The sequence below is a fragment of the Hemicordylus capensis genome, chromosome 1 (genome assembly GCF_027244095.1).
Source record: "Hemicordylus capensis ecotype Gifberg chromosome 1, rHemCap1.1.pri, whole genome shotgun sequence".
Lineage (NCBI taxonomy): Eukaryota > Metazoa > Chordata > Lepidosauria > Squamata > Cordylidae > Hemicordylus > Hemicordylus capensis.
In genome coordinates this window covers 258,355,622-258,371,655 of record NC_069657.1, presented here as the reverse complement: position 1 = coordinate 258,371,655, position 16,034 = coordinate 258,355,622, and the positions used below count along the sequence as shown (strand labels likewise).

Genomic DNA, 16,034 nt, shown 5'->3' with positions numbered 1-16,034 from the left:
CTACAATGATTGCCTTGCCCAAGAGCAACTGAGCTTTGCCCTCAGAGCAACTGAGCAGAATAGCTTACACAGCTGTTCCCCTGTTCCTATTGGCTAGCACACGTCACATGCTGAGGGAGACAAAATAGTGGCCCCCATGCTAATCTCAAGGGTTGGGCAAACAACTCCACTCCCCCACACTAGCTGGATGTGGTAGCGGGAAACAGTTAAAATGAATAATATTTGAAGTTGAAATCCTACAAATTTCAAATTGTTTTACTTCCTTTTGCAAGCACGCTAATTAAAAAAAATTCAAAAACTTGTATAATTTCTTGAATCTTCCTAGAAGTGTCATCTACACAAAATGACTTTGCTCAGTCAACAATGGGCCTCATCTGCTAGTCTTAGATACTAGATACTGGTCTGACCAGAAATTTCATTAAAGAGTATTGCTTTATGCAAGTGAATTATATTTTTGTGTGTGTGACATGTTTACTTGTTGCATGGGGAGGGGGAGTATATGACCTGTCAAAGCACTGGAGTTCTAACAATACATCCATGTCAACAATAAATCACCCACACACACAAAAGTGTGTGTTTTAAGTACTATTCACTGGGACTGGTCAAACAAGGAGATCACTGACTGAACAAAGGTCCTCAGTAGTCTAACTGTAGTTTTAAAAATGCTGATACAGTATTAAGTTCAAAATAATTCCACCTTGCCAGAGGAAAGATTCCCATGGACAGAGGTGGCCAATATGCTGCTATGATGGTGATGGTAGAATAATCTCTGCAGACCAAAACAACTCCAAATTGCCATTCTAGAGTCAATCCAAATGGTAAACTGACTTCTAAATTAAGGATGTCTGTACATGAAAGGCGGCATTTTCTTTTTGGGTATCAAATCTGCCATTTCATTTGCAGGGCAAAGAATATATAAATAGTTTGTATTCAGCTTGACTTGAGGGCATCAGCTTGTCTTCAGAGCTGGAACCATGCGTATCCATCACTAGTGAGAGTCAGCTAAATTTGGGATAGATAACTACAATTACTCATGGCTCAGTGAAAGACCTGGAGCCTTCCCACACAGGACTTCCAGTTCTCTGAGTATCCAATGAGGGAAGCCACTTCAAATGGAACTTGCAGCATCCCCTCCCCTCTCTACAACAGTTTTCTTTTGTGTAGGTTCACACGCAGCTCACTTCTGTGTTTTCCTTGTGGCTAATGGCTTCCTAGAGGAGTTAGGATGCCGTGCCTCCCTTCTCTGCAAGCGTTTACTAACTAAAGCACCCTCTGTGATCTGGCTCTGTTGAAGTATGTGTACATATACACACACTTCTGCTTAATTGGATTGTGGATCAGACTGCCTGTTGGCCATCAACCGTGGCTTTCTATTCTGACCCCCTCTGGCCAGGACCCCAACACACAGACACACACACACACCTCCCCAGCATGTGTCAGCCCTCCTGCAGCATCACCTCTGCTTTTGCAGCCTTATCCCAGCTTGGATGGCATGCAAGAAAATGCTCATTTCTGCAAAAAACCACAAATCCTCCTCCCAGATCTCCCCTCTCCAAAAACTTTCAAAGAACAAAAAGCCTGAAAACTGAGTTTTCAGCTCTTTGCCTCAGGGTTGAAGGCGTGACTTTCTCTTATCATGTAAATGTAAAGACTGATGTCAGCGCTCTGCATCGGATTTTCCAGGAAATGTCACTGAAAGCCAGCATTTTAAAAACTTGTAAATAAACCAGGATGAGCTGAAATCCGGCAGGAAAAATCGGATTTGTGAGTGGGGTACTTCCAAATACATCGAACTGACCTTGGTGGGAATCCAACTGTAGTGAGAACACACAGCTTTTCTCCTGGAGAAGATTTGGGGTAAAGCCTCTGTGTGCGAAAGCTCCTGGTGAGTTTGCCTCAAACAGGTGATCATTTGGTCCCTCACCATCTCCCAAATTATTTTCCATTTCTCAGTATTATCTTAAAGGTGCCAACATGCAGATGAAATATTTCGGATTTGGGCCGACTTAGATGGAGACTCCACAATTAATTCAATGTCTGAACTGGAGGTGTCCAGCAACTCCTCTTATGTGGTTCGACTGGATCAGTTTCAGTTTGTGACTCCTGAGCACATGGACAAGCTCCTCGGAACGGTGAGGCCTACCACTTGTTCTCTTGACCCTTGTCCAACATGACTTGTTCGATCTAGCAGGCCTGGTAGAAATAATAAATGCTTCTCTGAGGGAGGGCAAGATGCCTTCTTGTCTTAAGGAGACAATTATTAGACCTCTTCTAAAGAAGCCTGCATTAGATCCCTCAGAGTTGAGCAATTATAGGCCTGTTTCCAACCTCCCATGGCTGGGCAAGGTAATTGAGAGGGTGGTGGCCTCTCAGCTCCAGGTGGTCTTGGAGGAAACTAATTATCTAGACCCATTTCAAACTGGCTTTTGAGTGGGTAATGGGATGGAGACTGCCTTGGTCGGCCTGATGGATGATATCCAATTGGCAATTGACAGAGGAAGTGTGACTCTGTTGGTCCTTTCGGATCTCTCAGCGGCTTTCGATACTATCGACCATAGTATCCCTCTGGAACGTCTGAGGGTGTTGGGGGTGGGAGGCACTGTTTTACATTGGTTTCATTCCTACCTCTCGGACAGATTCCAGATGGTGTTGATTGGAGACTGTTGCTCTTCAAAATCCAAACTTAAGTATGGTGTCCTTCAAGGCTCCATACTTTCTCCAGTGCTCTTTAACATCTACATAAAACCACTGGAAGAGATCATCAGGGGATTTGGAGTGGGGTGTTATCAGTATGCTGATGACACCCAGATCTACTTCTTCATGTCAACTTCTGCAGGAGAGGGCATATCCTCCCTAAATGCCTGCCTGGAAGCAGTAATGGGCTGGACGAGGGAGAATAAACTGAGACTGAATTCAGATAAGACAGAGGTACTTATTGTGCGGGGTCAGAATTCCAGAGACTATTTTGATCTCTCTGTTCTAGATGGGGTCACACTTCCCCAAATGGAACAGGTTCGCAGTCTGGGAGTACTTCCGGATCAGGCGGGGGCCAGAGGGGGTTTTCTATCAGCTTTGGCTGATACGCCAGCAGAGTCCGTTTCTTGAGATGAATGACCTCAAAACAGTGGTACATATGTTGGTAACCTCCAGATTTGACTTCTGCAATGTGCTCTATGTAAGGCTGCCTTTATACATAGTCTGGAAGCTTCAGATGGTACAGAATGCGGCGGCCAGGCTGGTCTCTGGGTCATCTTGGAGAGACCACATCACTCCTTTGCTGATAGAGATACACTGGCTGCCAACAGGCTTCTGAGCAAAATACAAAGTGCTAATTATAACTTATAAATGGCTTAGGCCCTGGGTATCTAAGAGAATGTCGTCTTCATTATGAGCCCCACCATCCATTGATGTCGTCCGGAGAGATCCATCTCCAGTTGCCGCTAGCTCGGCTGGTGGCTACACGGGGACGGGCTTTCTCGGTTGCTGCCCGAGACTGTGGAATGCGCTCCCTACTGAGATATGATCCTCCCCATCTCTGACAATTTTTAAAAAGCATTTGAAAACCTACCTCTTCCCCCAAGCTTTTTCAGTTCTTTAAAATTTTAAGGGTTTAATTTGTGGGTGATTTTTAAATTGTTAAATTGTCTTAAGCTTTTTTTTTAATATGTTAACTTGTTTTATGCTATTGTTAACTGCCCAGAGACAAAAGTTTGGGGCGGTGTACAAATTTGATTAATAAACAAATAAACAACATTTTAGAGACCAACAGAAAAATTAGCAAAAATTCCCTTTCAGAACAGTTTTATGTATTATAATTAATTGAAATGAATTATAAATTTCCTTTATTTTTAAGATCTCAAACTAAATAAAAATATATTGAAGGTATCTAGTTAAAAACTTGGACACACTCTTTTGAATGACCTATTCAGAACTTTCTTCATATTCTTACCTAGGAGAGACTGCTTATCATGTGAGGAGTCGGGCTCTGCAGAACATCTACAAGATCGAAGAACTATAACTCCTCCTAGAACACCATCCTCATTGGCTAGAAAAGGTGAACCTGAGTAGAAACAAGAGAAGAGGAGGAAATTAGTATGCAAATGGATTTCAAAGACAACTCCCATGAGCAACAATAGATAAACCTTATTGCAAATCGATCCTAACAGATGTAAATGTCTAGGCAATAAGAAAAAAGCAGTATTAAAATTGAAGGCTAAGTAATATTGACTTCAGCATATAATTAGAAGTGTACACATGTGGGAAGATGTGGGAAGGGAACTTAGACTTTTGTCAGAAATTTATATAGGAACAGAGTCTGTTCTCAATATTTGTTCAATAAACTATATCTGTCTAAAATATTCTCAATAAAAAACCAAGTGAGATCTTATTGCTTTGCTTATTCTAATACAAATGTCTTCAAGAACACTAGAAGACAATAGTTAGCTCTCTTTTCATGCGTTCTATGTAACAACTTGCTTGTTTATTCCAAGAAGACAAGGATTGAAGAATAGAACAATATCGGACCTCTGAAAAGTATACAGTGTACTGTGCTTGATTGGCCAGCAAACTTGCCTGAGCTGACCCCATAGAGAATCTATGGGGCATTGCCAAGAGAAGGATGAGAGACATGAGACCAAACAATGCAGAATTGCTGAAGGCCGCTAAGGAAGCATCCTGGTCTTCCATAATACCTCATCAGTGCCACAGGCTGATAGCATCCATGCCACGCCACATTGAGGCAGTAATTGCTGCAAAAGGGGCCCAAACCAAGTACTGAATACATATGCATGCTTATACTTTTCAGAGGTCCGATATTGTTCTATTCTTCAATCCTTGTCTTCTTGGTTCCATGTAATATTCTAATTTTCTGAGATTGTGGATTTGGGGTTTTCATGAGCTGTACGCCATGATCATCACAATTATAACAAATTAAGGCTTGACTTATCTCGCTTTGCATGTAATGCGTCTGTCTCATATATCAGTTTCACCTTTTAATTTGCATTACTGAAATTAATGGACTTTTGCACAATATTCTAATTTTCCGAGTTTCACCTGTAGAATCTTCTGAGTTGTGTCTAGCTGCTGATAAGTTGCAGGTGTAAAGCCCCTCAGCAAACCAATTCTACCTTGTCAATTTATGCTAGATTTCAAGGACTGCTGTGAAGTAGTATCCCATGAGACTAAACATATTGCTATGTTTACTCTCCAAAACACTCAGTCTGTTGTATTGTGGCTAAACAGTCACAATACAACAAAATTATAATTATAAAATTATATGAATTGTAAATTATAACAACTATCCTATACCATAAAAGCCTTCAGTGTGCAGCCATGCGGCCCGTGTCTTTTTGGGCTGTTCTGGGTATGCGCTCCGCGCATGCCCAGATCGACCCAAAAAGATACGGCCACCCAGATACGGGCGGCCATGTTGCCCACAATTGCCAGCGACCGCCCGCCCGCCCTCCCAGCTGCCCGAGCCCTCCTCTCCCGGCTCCATCGCCCCAAAAAGCTGCTCCCGCAGCCGCCGCCGCCAACAACCCACCCGCCCCCCCCATGATTAAGGGCCAAAACGGCCCATGCCATTGCCCCCGCGGCCGCTGCCACTGACCACCCGCCCTCCCAGCTGCCCGATTCCTCCTTACTGAAATTGGCCTGCGTCAGTTGGGCGATAATAAAAGTCCATATATTGTGAAGAAGAGAGAAGCTCGCAAGCAGAGCTCCTCTCTGTGCAAAGTCTCTGCCCGAACTGCCGCTATGGACGCAAAGGATGCAATAGGCATCCTTTGTGCCCAAAGCGCCAGTTCGGAAAGAGGCTTTAAAGAGAGAGGAGCTCTGCATGCGAGCTCCTCTCTCCGGGGCTGTAGAGGTCTCGGCAGCTGGGAGGGAGGGCGGGCGGTCGGCGGCAGCAGGGGTAAGTGCATGGCCCGATTTGGCCCTTAAACATGGGGGGGGGGTTTGGACGAAAAAGTGGGAGGGAGGGAGGGAGGGCGGGCAGGCGGCCAGTCGACGGCGGCGGGGGAAAATACATGGGCTAGCGCCCGTTATTATAACGGGCTTCAAATTAATAGTTGATAATAAATAGAATATTACAATAAAGAGACGTGGTTAATAACAAGTTAAGACTGGGCTTTAAATAAACTAGGTGAGAGCTCACACAGACTCCTCCTGTGAATGGGTGCTGGGAGAGAAGCATGGCAGAAGGCAGTGGGGGTGGCCATTACCTCCTGTCATGAGCAATACAACGTTAATCCCCTTTCCATGCTGTAAGACCAGAATCAAACCTGATGGCTATACAACTGTATCCCTATAAAAGTTGTTAAAAATATAAAGCAGGGCTGTCAGACCTCCGGCCTACACAACTCCTTCCTCCAGCCCTCCAACTTTTCTTCCTTCCCTACACCATGGCCACACAGCTCCTTCTTTCCTCCCCGCCCCCATGCGAGGCACCAAAGCACAGGCAGCTTCCTTCCCATCCCCACATTTTGCATCACTCCTTCCTTTCCCCCTGCATCAAAATGGCAGAATCCAAAGTGCCGGCTTCAAAAGAGCTAGCTGGCTTTGTTCTTCCCCCGGAGCTGCTCCTTTTTCTTTTAACCCACGCCATGCCAAAGCACCAACTGGCTTCCTTCCTCCCACCAGCAGCGGCATTTCTCTCATCCCTTCCCCACTGCCCCGCCCCCCTCTCTCGCAAGCCTCCCCCACCCCCACCCTCTCTCTCTGGTCACTGGGAGCAGTGTTTGCTCTAACAGGGATTCCCAGATGTTGTTGACTACAACTCCCAGAATCCCCAGCCAAAGGCCATTGCAGCTGGGAATGCTGAGAGTTGTAGTCAACAACATCTGGGAATCCCTGTTAGAGCAAACACTGATTGGGAAGTATGATATTCAGAATTACTTCCAAACACTACCAAAAGTGATTTATATTTCACCTGAGCATATTCCAGTGTAAAAGTAGTGCATTCAGCTAATTTAAGTGGCAGAGCAAGAAAGAGGGGAAGAAGGGAGTGGGAAAGAGCGGGGCGGGGGGAGGAGCAGGGAAGTGGTGAGAGATGGGAGCAAGGAGGAAGAAGGTGGCGAGAGGCTAGGGGTGTAACCCTTTACTCCTCGCACTCTTCAAGAGTCCTTTTTTCTTGTTGGAGGCAGAATTGGCTACAGAGGAATGTTTCCTTCTGCTTTATTACTTGGTTGAAAGCCTCTCCCCTTTCACCACCATTTTTAACCGTTTCTAAAATTGTGACCCTGGGGAAGGGCTTTGCATGTTTACAGCCCTCAGTGGAAGGGGAATTGGAGGGTTTATATTTTTTATGAAGCAGTATTTTTCTGCATATTTGGAGCATCCTCAAGTATTGGAAAACCTCTTGCTTTGTAGATGGCCCCATTTTACTGCTCTGATCGTTTACTGCTCTGATCAGAACCATTTCCTATTAGAGGGAGTAAGGACTCCACATGTTTGGCCTGGAGTGCATTGTGACGGACACAAGGCAATATACATGGCCACTACCTTTTCTGGTAGGCACACATATGCCATATGCAGACTCAACCATACCATTCCTCTCTTGGACTCTATATTGCAGCTTACTCATTACACATGACTGTAATGGGTTTTCCATTTTCCTTTGCACCCTGTACCATATGGTAAAGTAAAGGAAAAAGGATCCAGTTAAAGCCTACAGGATCTCCTCCTGCACGTGGAGGCGGGTGGGCAGAATGGATCACAAACTGAAATCGAGGCATATGAGCCACTCTTCCAAAAAAAAAAAGTCTGAAGAATGGAAAGTTTGAAGAGTTAATCTTTTCCTTTAAAAAAATCCAAAAAAACAACACAACACATCACCACACAAGTGACATTTCACTTGAAGCTGAACAGTGAATCATAAAACATTGGGGCCTTCTAGGGTTACAGTACCCACTCCTGAAAAAAGCTGGCAAATGTCATTCTTGATTGTATACTTTTGTCTGTTGTGCCAAGAAGGGCCTTAAGAACATTGGCAAAGGAGCAGAAAACAACTGTCTGACAACTGTTTCCTTTAAAATTCAAAACACACTTTTAAAAAAAGGTGCTGTACCAGAAGCCGTAATTATTTTTCAATTAGTCAAATAAAATTTAAGCATTCCTTTTTTGTGTGCCTTGAAATTAATGCCATAAGTTTTAAAATGTGGAAAGTATTTTATGGTCTAAATATGACCTAAACATCTTAATGCCAGAGGATTAAACGCAAATGTAACAAGTTAGCTAAGGCCAACAAGTCTTTGATCACACATTTGCTAAATGTTTATTACCCTACATATCAAGCAACAATACTGGAAGACAACCTTTTCATTTATTTGATCAACTTTTTTTTTTTAACCTCAGACCAGAAGACGTGCTTTTTCCATCCTAAGAACTCTTAGGATCCTAAAAATTCCTAAGAGCGTTTTGCACAAAGAAAGTTCAAAGCACCAAATACTAATCTCATGCAAATCATACTTGAGACCATCAAGCCTTACATGACAGCACTGAGAATAAGCTCAATCTCCCAATGCTCCTATGAACATAGCAATGATGTACACCAAGCGTTTCATGCACATCAGCAGCAGGGGGGTGGGGGAGAGCGTAGGCATTTTAAAAGGAGAAAGGCAAGTCTTACCTGTCCCTCCCTTGCTCCTCCGCCACCCTTGAGCAGTGCTGTTTGTATTCAGCAACCAGGCTCTCTGTTTACCCGGCAGCATCTTGTGGGGAACAGGAAGTTCCCAGAAGCCTTTGGGCAGCATCAGGAAGGAAAAGTTGTCTGAGCATGTGTGGATGCCATCTCGAGTGTTTAGCAACACTGAAGACTCTCTACCTACAGACCCGCCTCTCCCATCCAGTTACATCCCGTCCGGTTAGATAATCTCAAATGGCCCTCTTGTCGGTCCCTGATTTCCGAGAGGTTTGGGGCTCTTAGCCCCGCACAAGGGCCTTTTCAGTTGCTGCCCCACTTCTTTGGAACTCTCTTCCCCTCCAGATTCGTTTAGCCCCTTTCCTTATTGATCTTCAAATCTCTATTGAAGACTTTTTTTCGCCAGGCTTTTGCCCTGTAGTTTACCTATTTGTTTTTTGTTAGTTACTTTAGTTTTTAGTTTAGAATGTAATTTTTAATGTTGCCTTGTTTGCATGTTTTTGTGCACCGCCCAGAGTCTTTGGAGTAGGCGGTATATTAAATGTTTCTAATAAATAAATAAATAAGATAAAAGACCATAAAACCATTTATCTCATTTGAATCTTATCTTTCCTCCAAAAACCTCAAGGGTGACATGTATGGTTAAGGCTGCCCCACTTAATACTCACAGCCAACTTGAGAAATAGGTTAGGCTAAGAGATGACTAGCCCACACCAAGTAACATCTACAATTAGTTTGCCAAACAAAGGGATTTAATTTTTGAGGAACAGGGCCACCAGTTTGAATGGCTTTAAAAGGGGCTTAGACAGATTCATGGTGGATAGATCTATCAATGGCTAGTAGTCTGGTGGCTGTGGGCCATCTCCAGCCTCTCAATACCAGTTGCAGGCGAGCAACAGCAGGAGAGCGAGGATGCACATACCTCTTGCCTATGGGCTCCCCAGAGGCATCTGGTAGGCCACTGTGTGAAACAGGATGCTGGACTAGATGGGCCTTGGGCCTGATCCAGCAGGGCTGTTCTTATGGCAATCCAAGTAAGTTAAAACACAAAGTGACAAGTTACTCATTAGCTTCCTTTACCAAATACAAGTCAAGCCAATATATAGAATCCAGAGCTAATGCAAGCGTGGGTCATAAAGAGGTTAATGGAGACCAGGCCTGCAGAAGATTGGAGGCCTCCAGGCTCCCTTAAAAAGTGGGTGGGATATGCCAACCATCACTTGATCATCAAGACCAAAAGTCGTCTCTTACTGTCCCAGAGCGTAATCTAAAAAAGACACTGGATAGATCAACAGTAAACTTCCTCAAAGATATAGGAAGCAAGATAGCCTTTTTCTAGCCAGCTTCTGGGATTGCTATCATTTCCCATCTCTCTCTAAGATCTATAGTGAGGAATTCAAAAGGTTCCAACAACTTTAGCAGAAGTGCAATGGCTTTCTAACAAGCAACATTTCGACCTTCCCCCACACCTCTGCAGTCTAAAGGTTTCAGTTTATCCAAACAGAAGGCTGGATTTTGGACAACCCCTTATCCAGAGAGAATGTTGGTTTATTCATAAATACATTTTAAACAGGAAGAAGGGGACATTACTTCAAATACAGTTTTGATAACAAAAATGAATTCTGACATAAAATTGCTACCATTCACTTACAAGATAGTCAGACTCAGAGGTAGGCAACGTGTAGCTTTCCAGGTATTACTGAACTACTTCTCCCATCATTCCCAGATGTAATAGACTGTGCCTGGGGGTGATGGGAGGTGTAGTTCAGCAACATCTGAAGAGCCTCACGTTGCCTACCCCTGGTCTAGCTGAATGATCATGTTTATGCTACAGATTGTGTTTAATTCTCAACATCCTATTTTTTCAGAATCAACAGCATTCTACTTCAGTTATTCAATGGCTAATGTAGTTGAGTAATATGAAATAATACCGAGATTTAATTTAGATTTTAATAAGAAAATTCCCACTTCCCAACACTAAAAGCCACTTCAGACATGGTGGTATCTGCCTATCCTATATATATCCCATGCATGAAAAAGCATATGCAGTTATTATAGTTATATACTGCTTTTTTGAACACAATTTTTCTTAAAATGGTTTATACAGGGAAAGAAATAGGAGCAAAAGGATTCCCTGTCTTAAAGGGTTCACAATCTCAACTCACACTCTCCTTCTCCCTCATACACATGGCACCAGCAACAGCCACTAGAGAGATGTTTTGCTGGCTTGACAGTTACTCTTCTCCTGCTGTGAGACATTTTAGGAAAGAAACAACTTTACAAGGTGTCTCTTTGCCCAGTTAGCAGGGGTTCTTATGGACAAACAACCTATTTTGTAGCTATATATCTATATCTATATCTATATATGACAGTGAAATGCATTACATGGCAACCATTTATGTGTATCTTGTATACTTTCCTACACAGAAGAATGCAGTGTAAGAAAATCAACATGTGTGAAATGCCTTTAAGTCTTACCTAGCTGTACACTCAGATATGTTGCTGGTATAAATTGTGAAGGGGAACACAGTGTAGAGCTGACAGCAACAAAAATTTAAAGACAAAAAGGAAGATGAATAGCAGTTAAGAGAACCTGTCACTCCATTTTTCATTTATTATTACGGGTGATATTTTGAGACCTGGAAATTTGAAAATTTTATTCCGATTTCCCACGTGATGATTTTTATACATACATACAAGTTGTACCATACACCCAGAAGAGGTACATAAATGAAGGTTTACTCAAACTGCAACCTAGATTTGTGTGAATAATAAAGATAACATTTTCTAGATTGGGATTTATAGATCTAAGCTCTAATTCAAAGCAACTATACGCATACAAGGGCAAAAGCTGTATCTGAAGTCACAGCTTTCACTTTCTGTACAGTTTTGCAATAGCAGCTAGCACTGCTAAGAGATAAGCCACTGAACAGTTTAGGAATGATCAGCTCTTCAGCAGTACATAGTGCTGTGGCAAGAACATTCACAGAATGTTTGGCTTAATAGTAAAGCATATTAAACACAACCTCATAGCAAGTTATTTCAAATTGTAAGGAACACATATAAACCTATACAGCTGAATGCAAAGATATGTTCAGTGAATGCCCTACAGTGAAAGGGTGCTTTAAATTTCCTTTCATTTCTTACCCAGCAGCATGTCTACAACACACACACACCCTGGCAACTCTACGCTGCATAGCAAAACATTTGAAATTGAGAGCAGTTGCAAGAATAGTTTTAAATGTGTTATGGAGCCAGGATATATGTCTGCTAATCAAAGTTTTTTTAAAAAAACAACAGCAACCTAATAGACTTCTAATGTGGTCTTCTCGATGCTAGTCATACACTCCAAGTTGATGAAAGACTGGTTAGAGAAAAAATGACAACATACTAAAAGACTATCTTTTAAGATGGAGAAATATAATTAGTCGAGTCCTCAGGGATCAGTTGCGGGGGCCTATTTTATTCATTGACCTTATTAACATCCAGGAGATAGAGGGGTACGCGAGCTAGAGTGTGCAAGCCAGCTCAGTGGGCTTAGAGTTGAACCGGACAAGCCTCATCCAGTCCGAGTCCAAACCGAACCAGGGCCAGTTTGAACCAAGCCAGTTCGGAACTTTACTGGTAAAGGGGGCTGTCCTAAGGTTAAAGAGCAGTCCTAAAGAGCAGGAGGAAAATAAATACCTACGTACAAGTGTTGCTGGTGGCAATGGTTCCCCACCCCACCCCTGCCGGCCTCCCCCAGAGGAGGCAGGGCTGACGGCAACACAGTTCAGGCCTCTACGCATGCATTGAGGCCATTTTAGTGACTTCCGCTCATGTGTGGAGACCATTTGCGTGACCATGCAAATTGCATGATCAGACAAGTGGCCTCCACACATTTGTGGAGATTACTCAAATGGCCTACACACATGCACAGAGGCCTGAACTGAGCCACCGGAGGCCTTGCCTACTCTGGGAAAGGCCAGTGGAAATGAGCCACTGCCACCCCCCCCCCACTGAGCAACACTTGTAAGTAGCTATTTATATTCCTCCTGCTCCCTCTACCCTTAAGACAGCCCCCGGCCCCTTTACTAGTAAAGGGGAATCCTCACTGGATTCCCCTTTACCAGTAGAGCTCCAAAGTGGCCAGCCGTGGGCAAAACCAAACGGGACCGGCTCAATTCGAGTCTGGATTCAAGCCAGACTGGCAAAACCAGTTTTGTGCACACCACTTATGAAGATGATAAATACGGCGGAACACATATCTAAGCAAACCTCAACACAGAAAAGCATTGGGAAACTGTTAGAATGAATTATATGCTCTCATAAACTAAATGTAAGCTGATGTATTTGAGGACCAATGAGGATTTTTAATCAAGCTATAAACAACCAAGGAAGATTGATATTGCAGAACTAGCTGGTTGTATTAGGCCCATATATTACAATGTAATGCAGCTGCAAAGAAAGCATATGTTAATTCTTAGGTGTATATATAGAAAATAGCTTCTAGCAGGGATAGCAAATTGATACATTTGTGCAAGGCACTAGTGAAGATGCTTCTCAAATTGGAACCCATTTTTGGAAACATAAGTGCCTTCTAAGAAGCCAGCTTGATCCACATAACTCATATAATCTTTTGACGCAGGGCTTTTCACTGTGACTATGAACGGTGGCATAGCAACACGGGGAATGGGAATAAATCTTTACTCTCATTCCAATTTCCCATGTTTGGACCAGTGTGGCAGCATATGCAGATCAGCCGCTATGGGAATCATGGCTGAGAGGAGCCCCGATTATCAGTGATCCCAGGGAAGTAGAGTGGCTGTACTGGGCAAAACCAAACATGGATGTGCCAATGGATGACCGAACTGGCAGAGGGACTGCTTGGATTGCTTCTTTGCGACAGTCACCACAACCAGGAAAGGTGTTGCTGGGGTACCTACCCCCATGGCTGGCTTGTGTCGAACAACCAGACCGGGTGGCTGCTGCCATCCGGCCCGCGTGCATGTCTCCATGGCCTTTCACTCTCATGAAAGAGAGCAGTCCACTCTGGAGCATCAACGGTCATCACCACACTGGTGGATTCTGTCCTGTGACTAGAAACAATACTATTCCTGCTGGATGGACAGTTCTTCTCATGAGCAGCACCAGGGACTGCATGCTTTTACCCAAGGAGAAGGGGCTGGGCCCCCCTTCCCCAACTTTATTGTACAAAAAATAGAGCAGAGCCATTCAAGAACTCCTGCATGGGTACCTGACACCAGGTATTGCTGCCCTGCCATATATTATCTTCACAGTGATTTAATCAGGCTGCTCAGTTTATGGTGCCACCACGACTGCATGTGCTTGTGAACATACTTTATAGATTCATTTTTGGAGACCAACACACATAGTGCCCATCTTGCCATCCCATCCCCTCTCTCTTCCAATTGCCATAGATGGGGGGCGGGGGAACAAGAGACACAGTGGAAAGCAGGCATCCCCCAAAGTGACTTTTCTTGGGATGGGACAATGGTGTGTCCCTGTTGCCAGCCAATGGCTTGAGGAGTGCAGAGAGAGGGTCAAGTGCTTGGAGAGGCAGCCAACGAGAAGTGCAGCAGACATGGAGCAGACATGTTCCTAGGCATGTCTGGGCCACCCTCTCCGATTTTGGTTCCACAAACAGCACAAAACTCCGCTTATGGCAGCATCTGCATTCGGACGTAACGCTGCTGCCTTCAAACCTCAGGTTGGAACACCAAAACTCATTACAAACCAAAAGTTCAAACTGGAGTTTGGTGAGGGAAACTGCAGGTTGCTTTTGCTGCAAAACGACGGTTTCACACATTTGGTCATACACAAATTCAAACCTCTGCCCCATTCAACTCCAGTTTGACATTATGTGCGAATGCAACCATTGACAAACCATTATGCTGGTCTGTGATCATAACAAAGGAATTGAACTGAATACACAAACCACAGATTATTTGACGCCAATAACTTCAAATAACCAGGAAACCACAATCTGAAGCCAGCTTGCAAACCAATTTGTGTTAACTGTAGTTTTGCTTTCTGTCTGAAGTCACAGACCATTCACAGTTAGGACCTGCTACACCATGAAGACAGGGGTGAATCTGCAAAACAGATTCCTAAGCAGATGAGAAATAAATTCAGGCAAGAAGCTTTAAATCATAGTTTGCCTGGTGTACATCTGGAAGGTCACACCACAATATGGTTTCTTAACCATAGTTAGCACAAACCATGGTTTCACATTATGCCCAACTATTGAGTGTATTGATTTTCATTCTCTCTCACCCCATCTACCCACCCCACTTTCTACCTCTGTTCAGGTAACAGATTAAGTCATATCTTAATATCCCATAAATGTACAACATTAAAATGTAATAAATCCAAGAACTGCAGTTGTTAAAACTCCCCCCGCCATTAGCTTTTATATGATTATTTATTTATTTATTATCTATTAAATTTGTACAATGCCCCCAAACTTTCATCTCTGGGTGGTTAACAATAGCATAAAACAAGTTAAAACATATACAAAAACTTAAAACAATTTAACAATTTAAAAATCAACCACAGATTAAAACCTAAAAATTTAAAAAGCTAAAAAAGGTTGAGTGGAGGTGCGTTTTCAAATGCTTTTAAAAGCCCCTGGTGGCGCAGTGGTAAAACTGCCGCCCTGTAACCAGAAGGTTACAAGTTTGATCCTGATCAGGGGCTCAAGGTTGACTCAGCCTTCCATCCTTCCGAGGTCGGTAAAATGAGTACCCAGAATGTTGGGGGCAATATGCTAAATCATTGTAAACCGCTTTATAGAGCAGTATATAAATGTAAGTGCTATTGCTATTTAAAGCAGATGTACTAACAACACTGATGACTCTTTCGTGTTGTAGCAGAAACAGCCTTTGCATGAGAGAGTGTTGGAAAATGTTTAAAGGGCAATCCACAATACCACATATTTCCAAGAAAGACTTCTAAGAAATTCAGATAGATCACAAATTTAATTTCCACTCACAGAACTTTCTACACCAGGCCTGCTCAACTTAGGTTCCCCAGCTGTTTCTAGACTACAACTCCCATAATCCCCAGCCACAGTGGCCAATAGCCAGGGATTGTGGGAGTTGTAGACCAACATCTGCAGGAGGGCTTAAGTTGAGCAGCCCTGATCTACACAAAGGCTTTATTTACAAGGGGGAAGGTTTTTGACCAAGTGTTATCTATCATCACATACAGAAGTACCCACAAAGCAAGTCTTTTTGCAACAAATTTAGCTGAACAACGCACTGTTTTGATGGCAAATGCTTGAGGGAGACTGAGGCTCATGCCAATAATTCCTCACTGCCAGTTATATAGTTACATTTATCAATCAGATTCTAGGCTTAAAATATATATATTATTTTAAATACCAGTTAACCGC

At 43.3% G+C, this 16,034-nt stretch overlaps 1 protein-coding gene across 6 annotated transcripts in view; it reads right to left on the bottom strand.

Moving 5' to 3' along the window:
• The window catches only part of TASP1 (taspase 1), a 105,750-nt gene that overhangs the window by 17,734 nt on the left and 71,982 nt on the right, over nucleotides 1-16,034 (bottom strand). For all 6 annotated transcript variants that reach the window (XM_053284601.1, XM_053284600.1, XM_053284602.1 and 3 more), the window contains one exon: nucleotides 3,950-4,060. In XM_053284601.1, coding sequence (XP_053140576.1) covers nucleotides 3,950-4,060 — 111 coding nt within the window. The remainder of the gene's footprint in view (nucleotides 1-3,949; nucleotides 4,061-16,034) is intronic.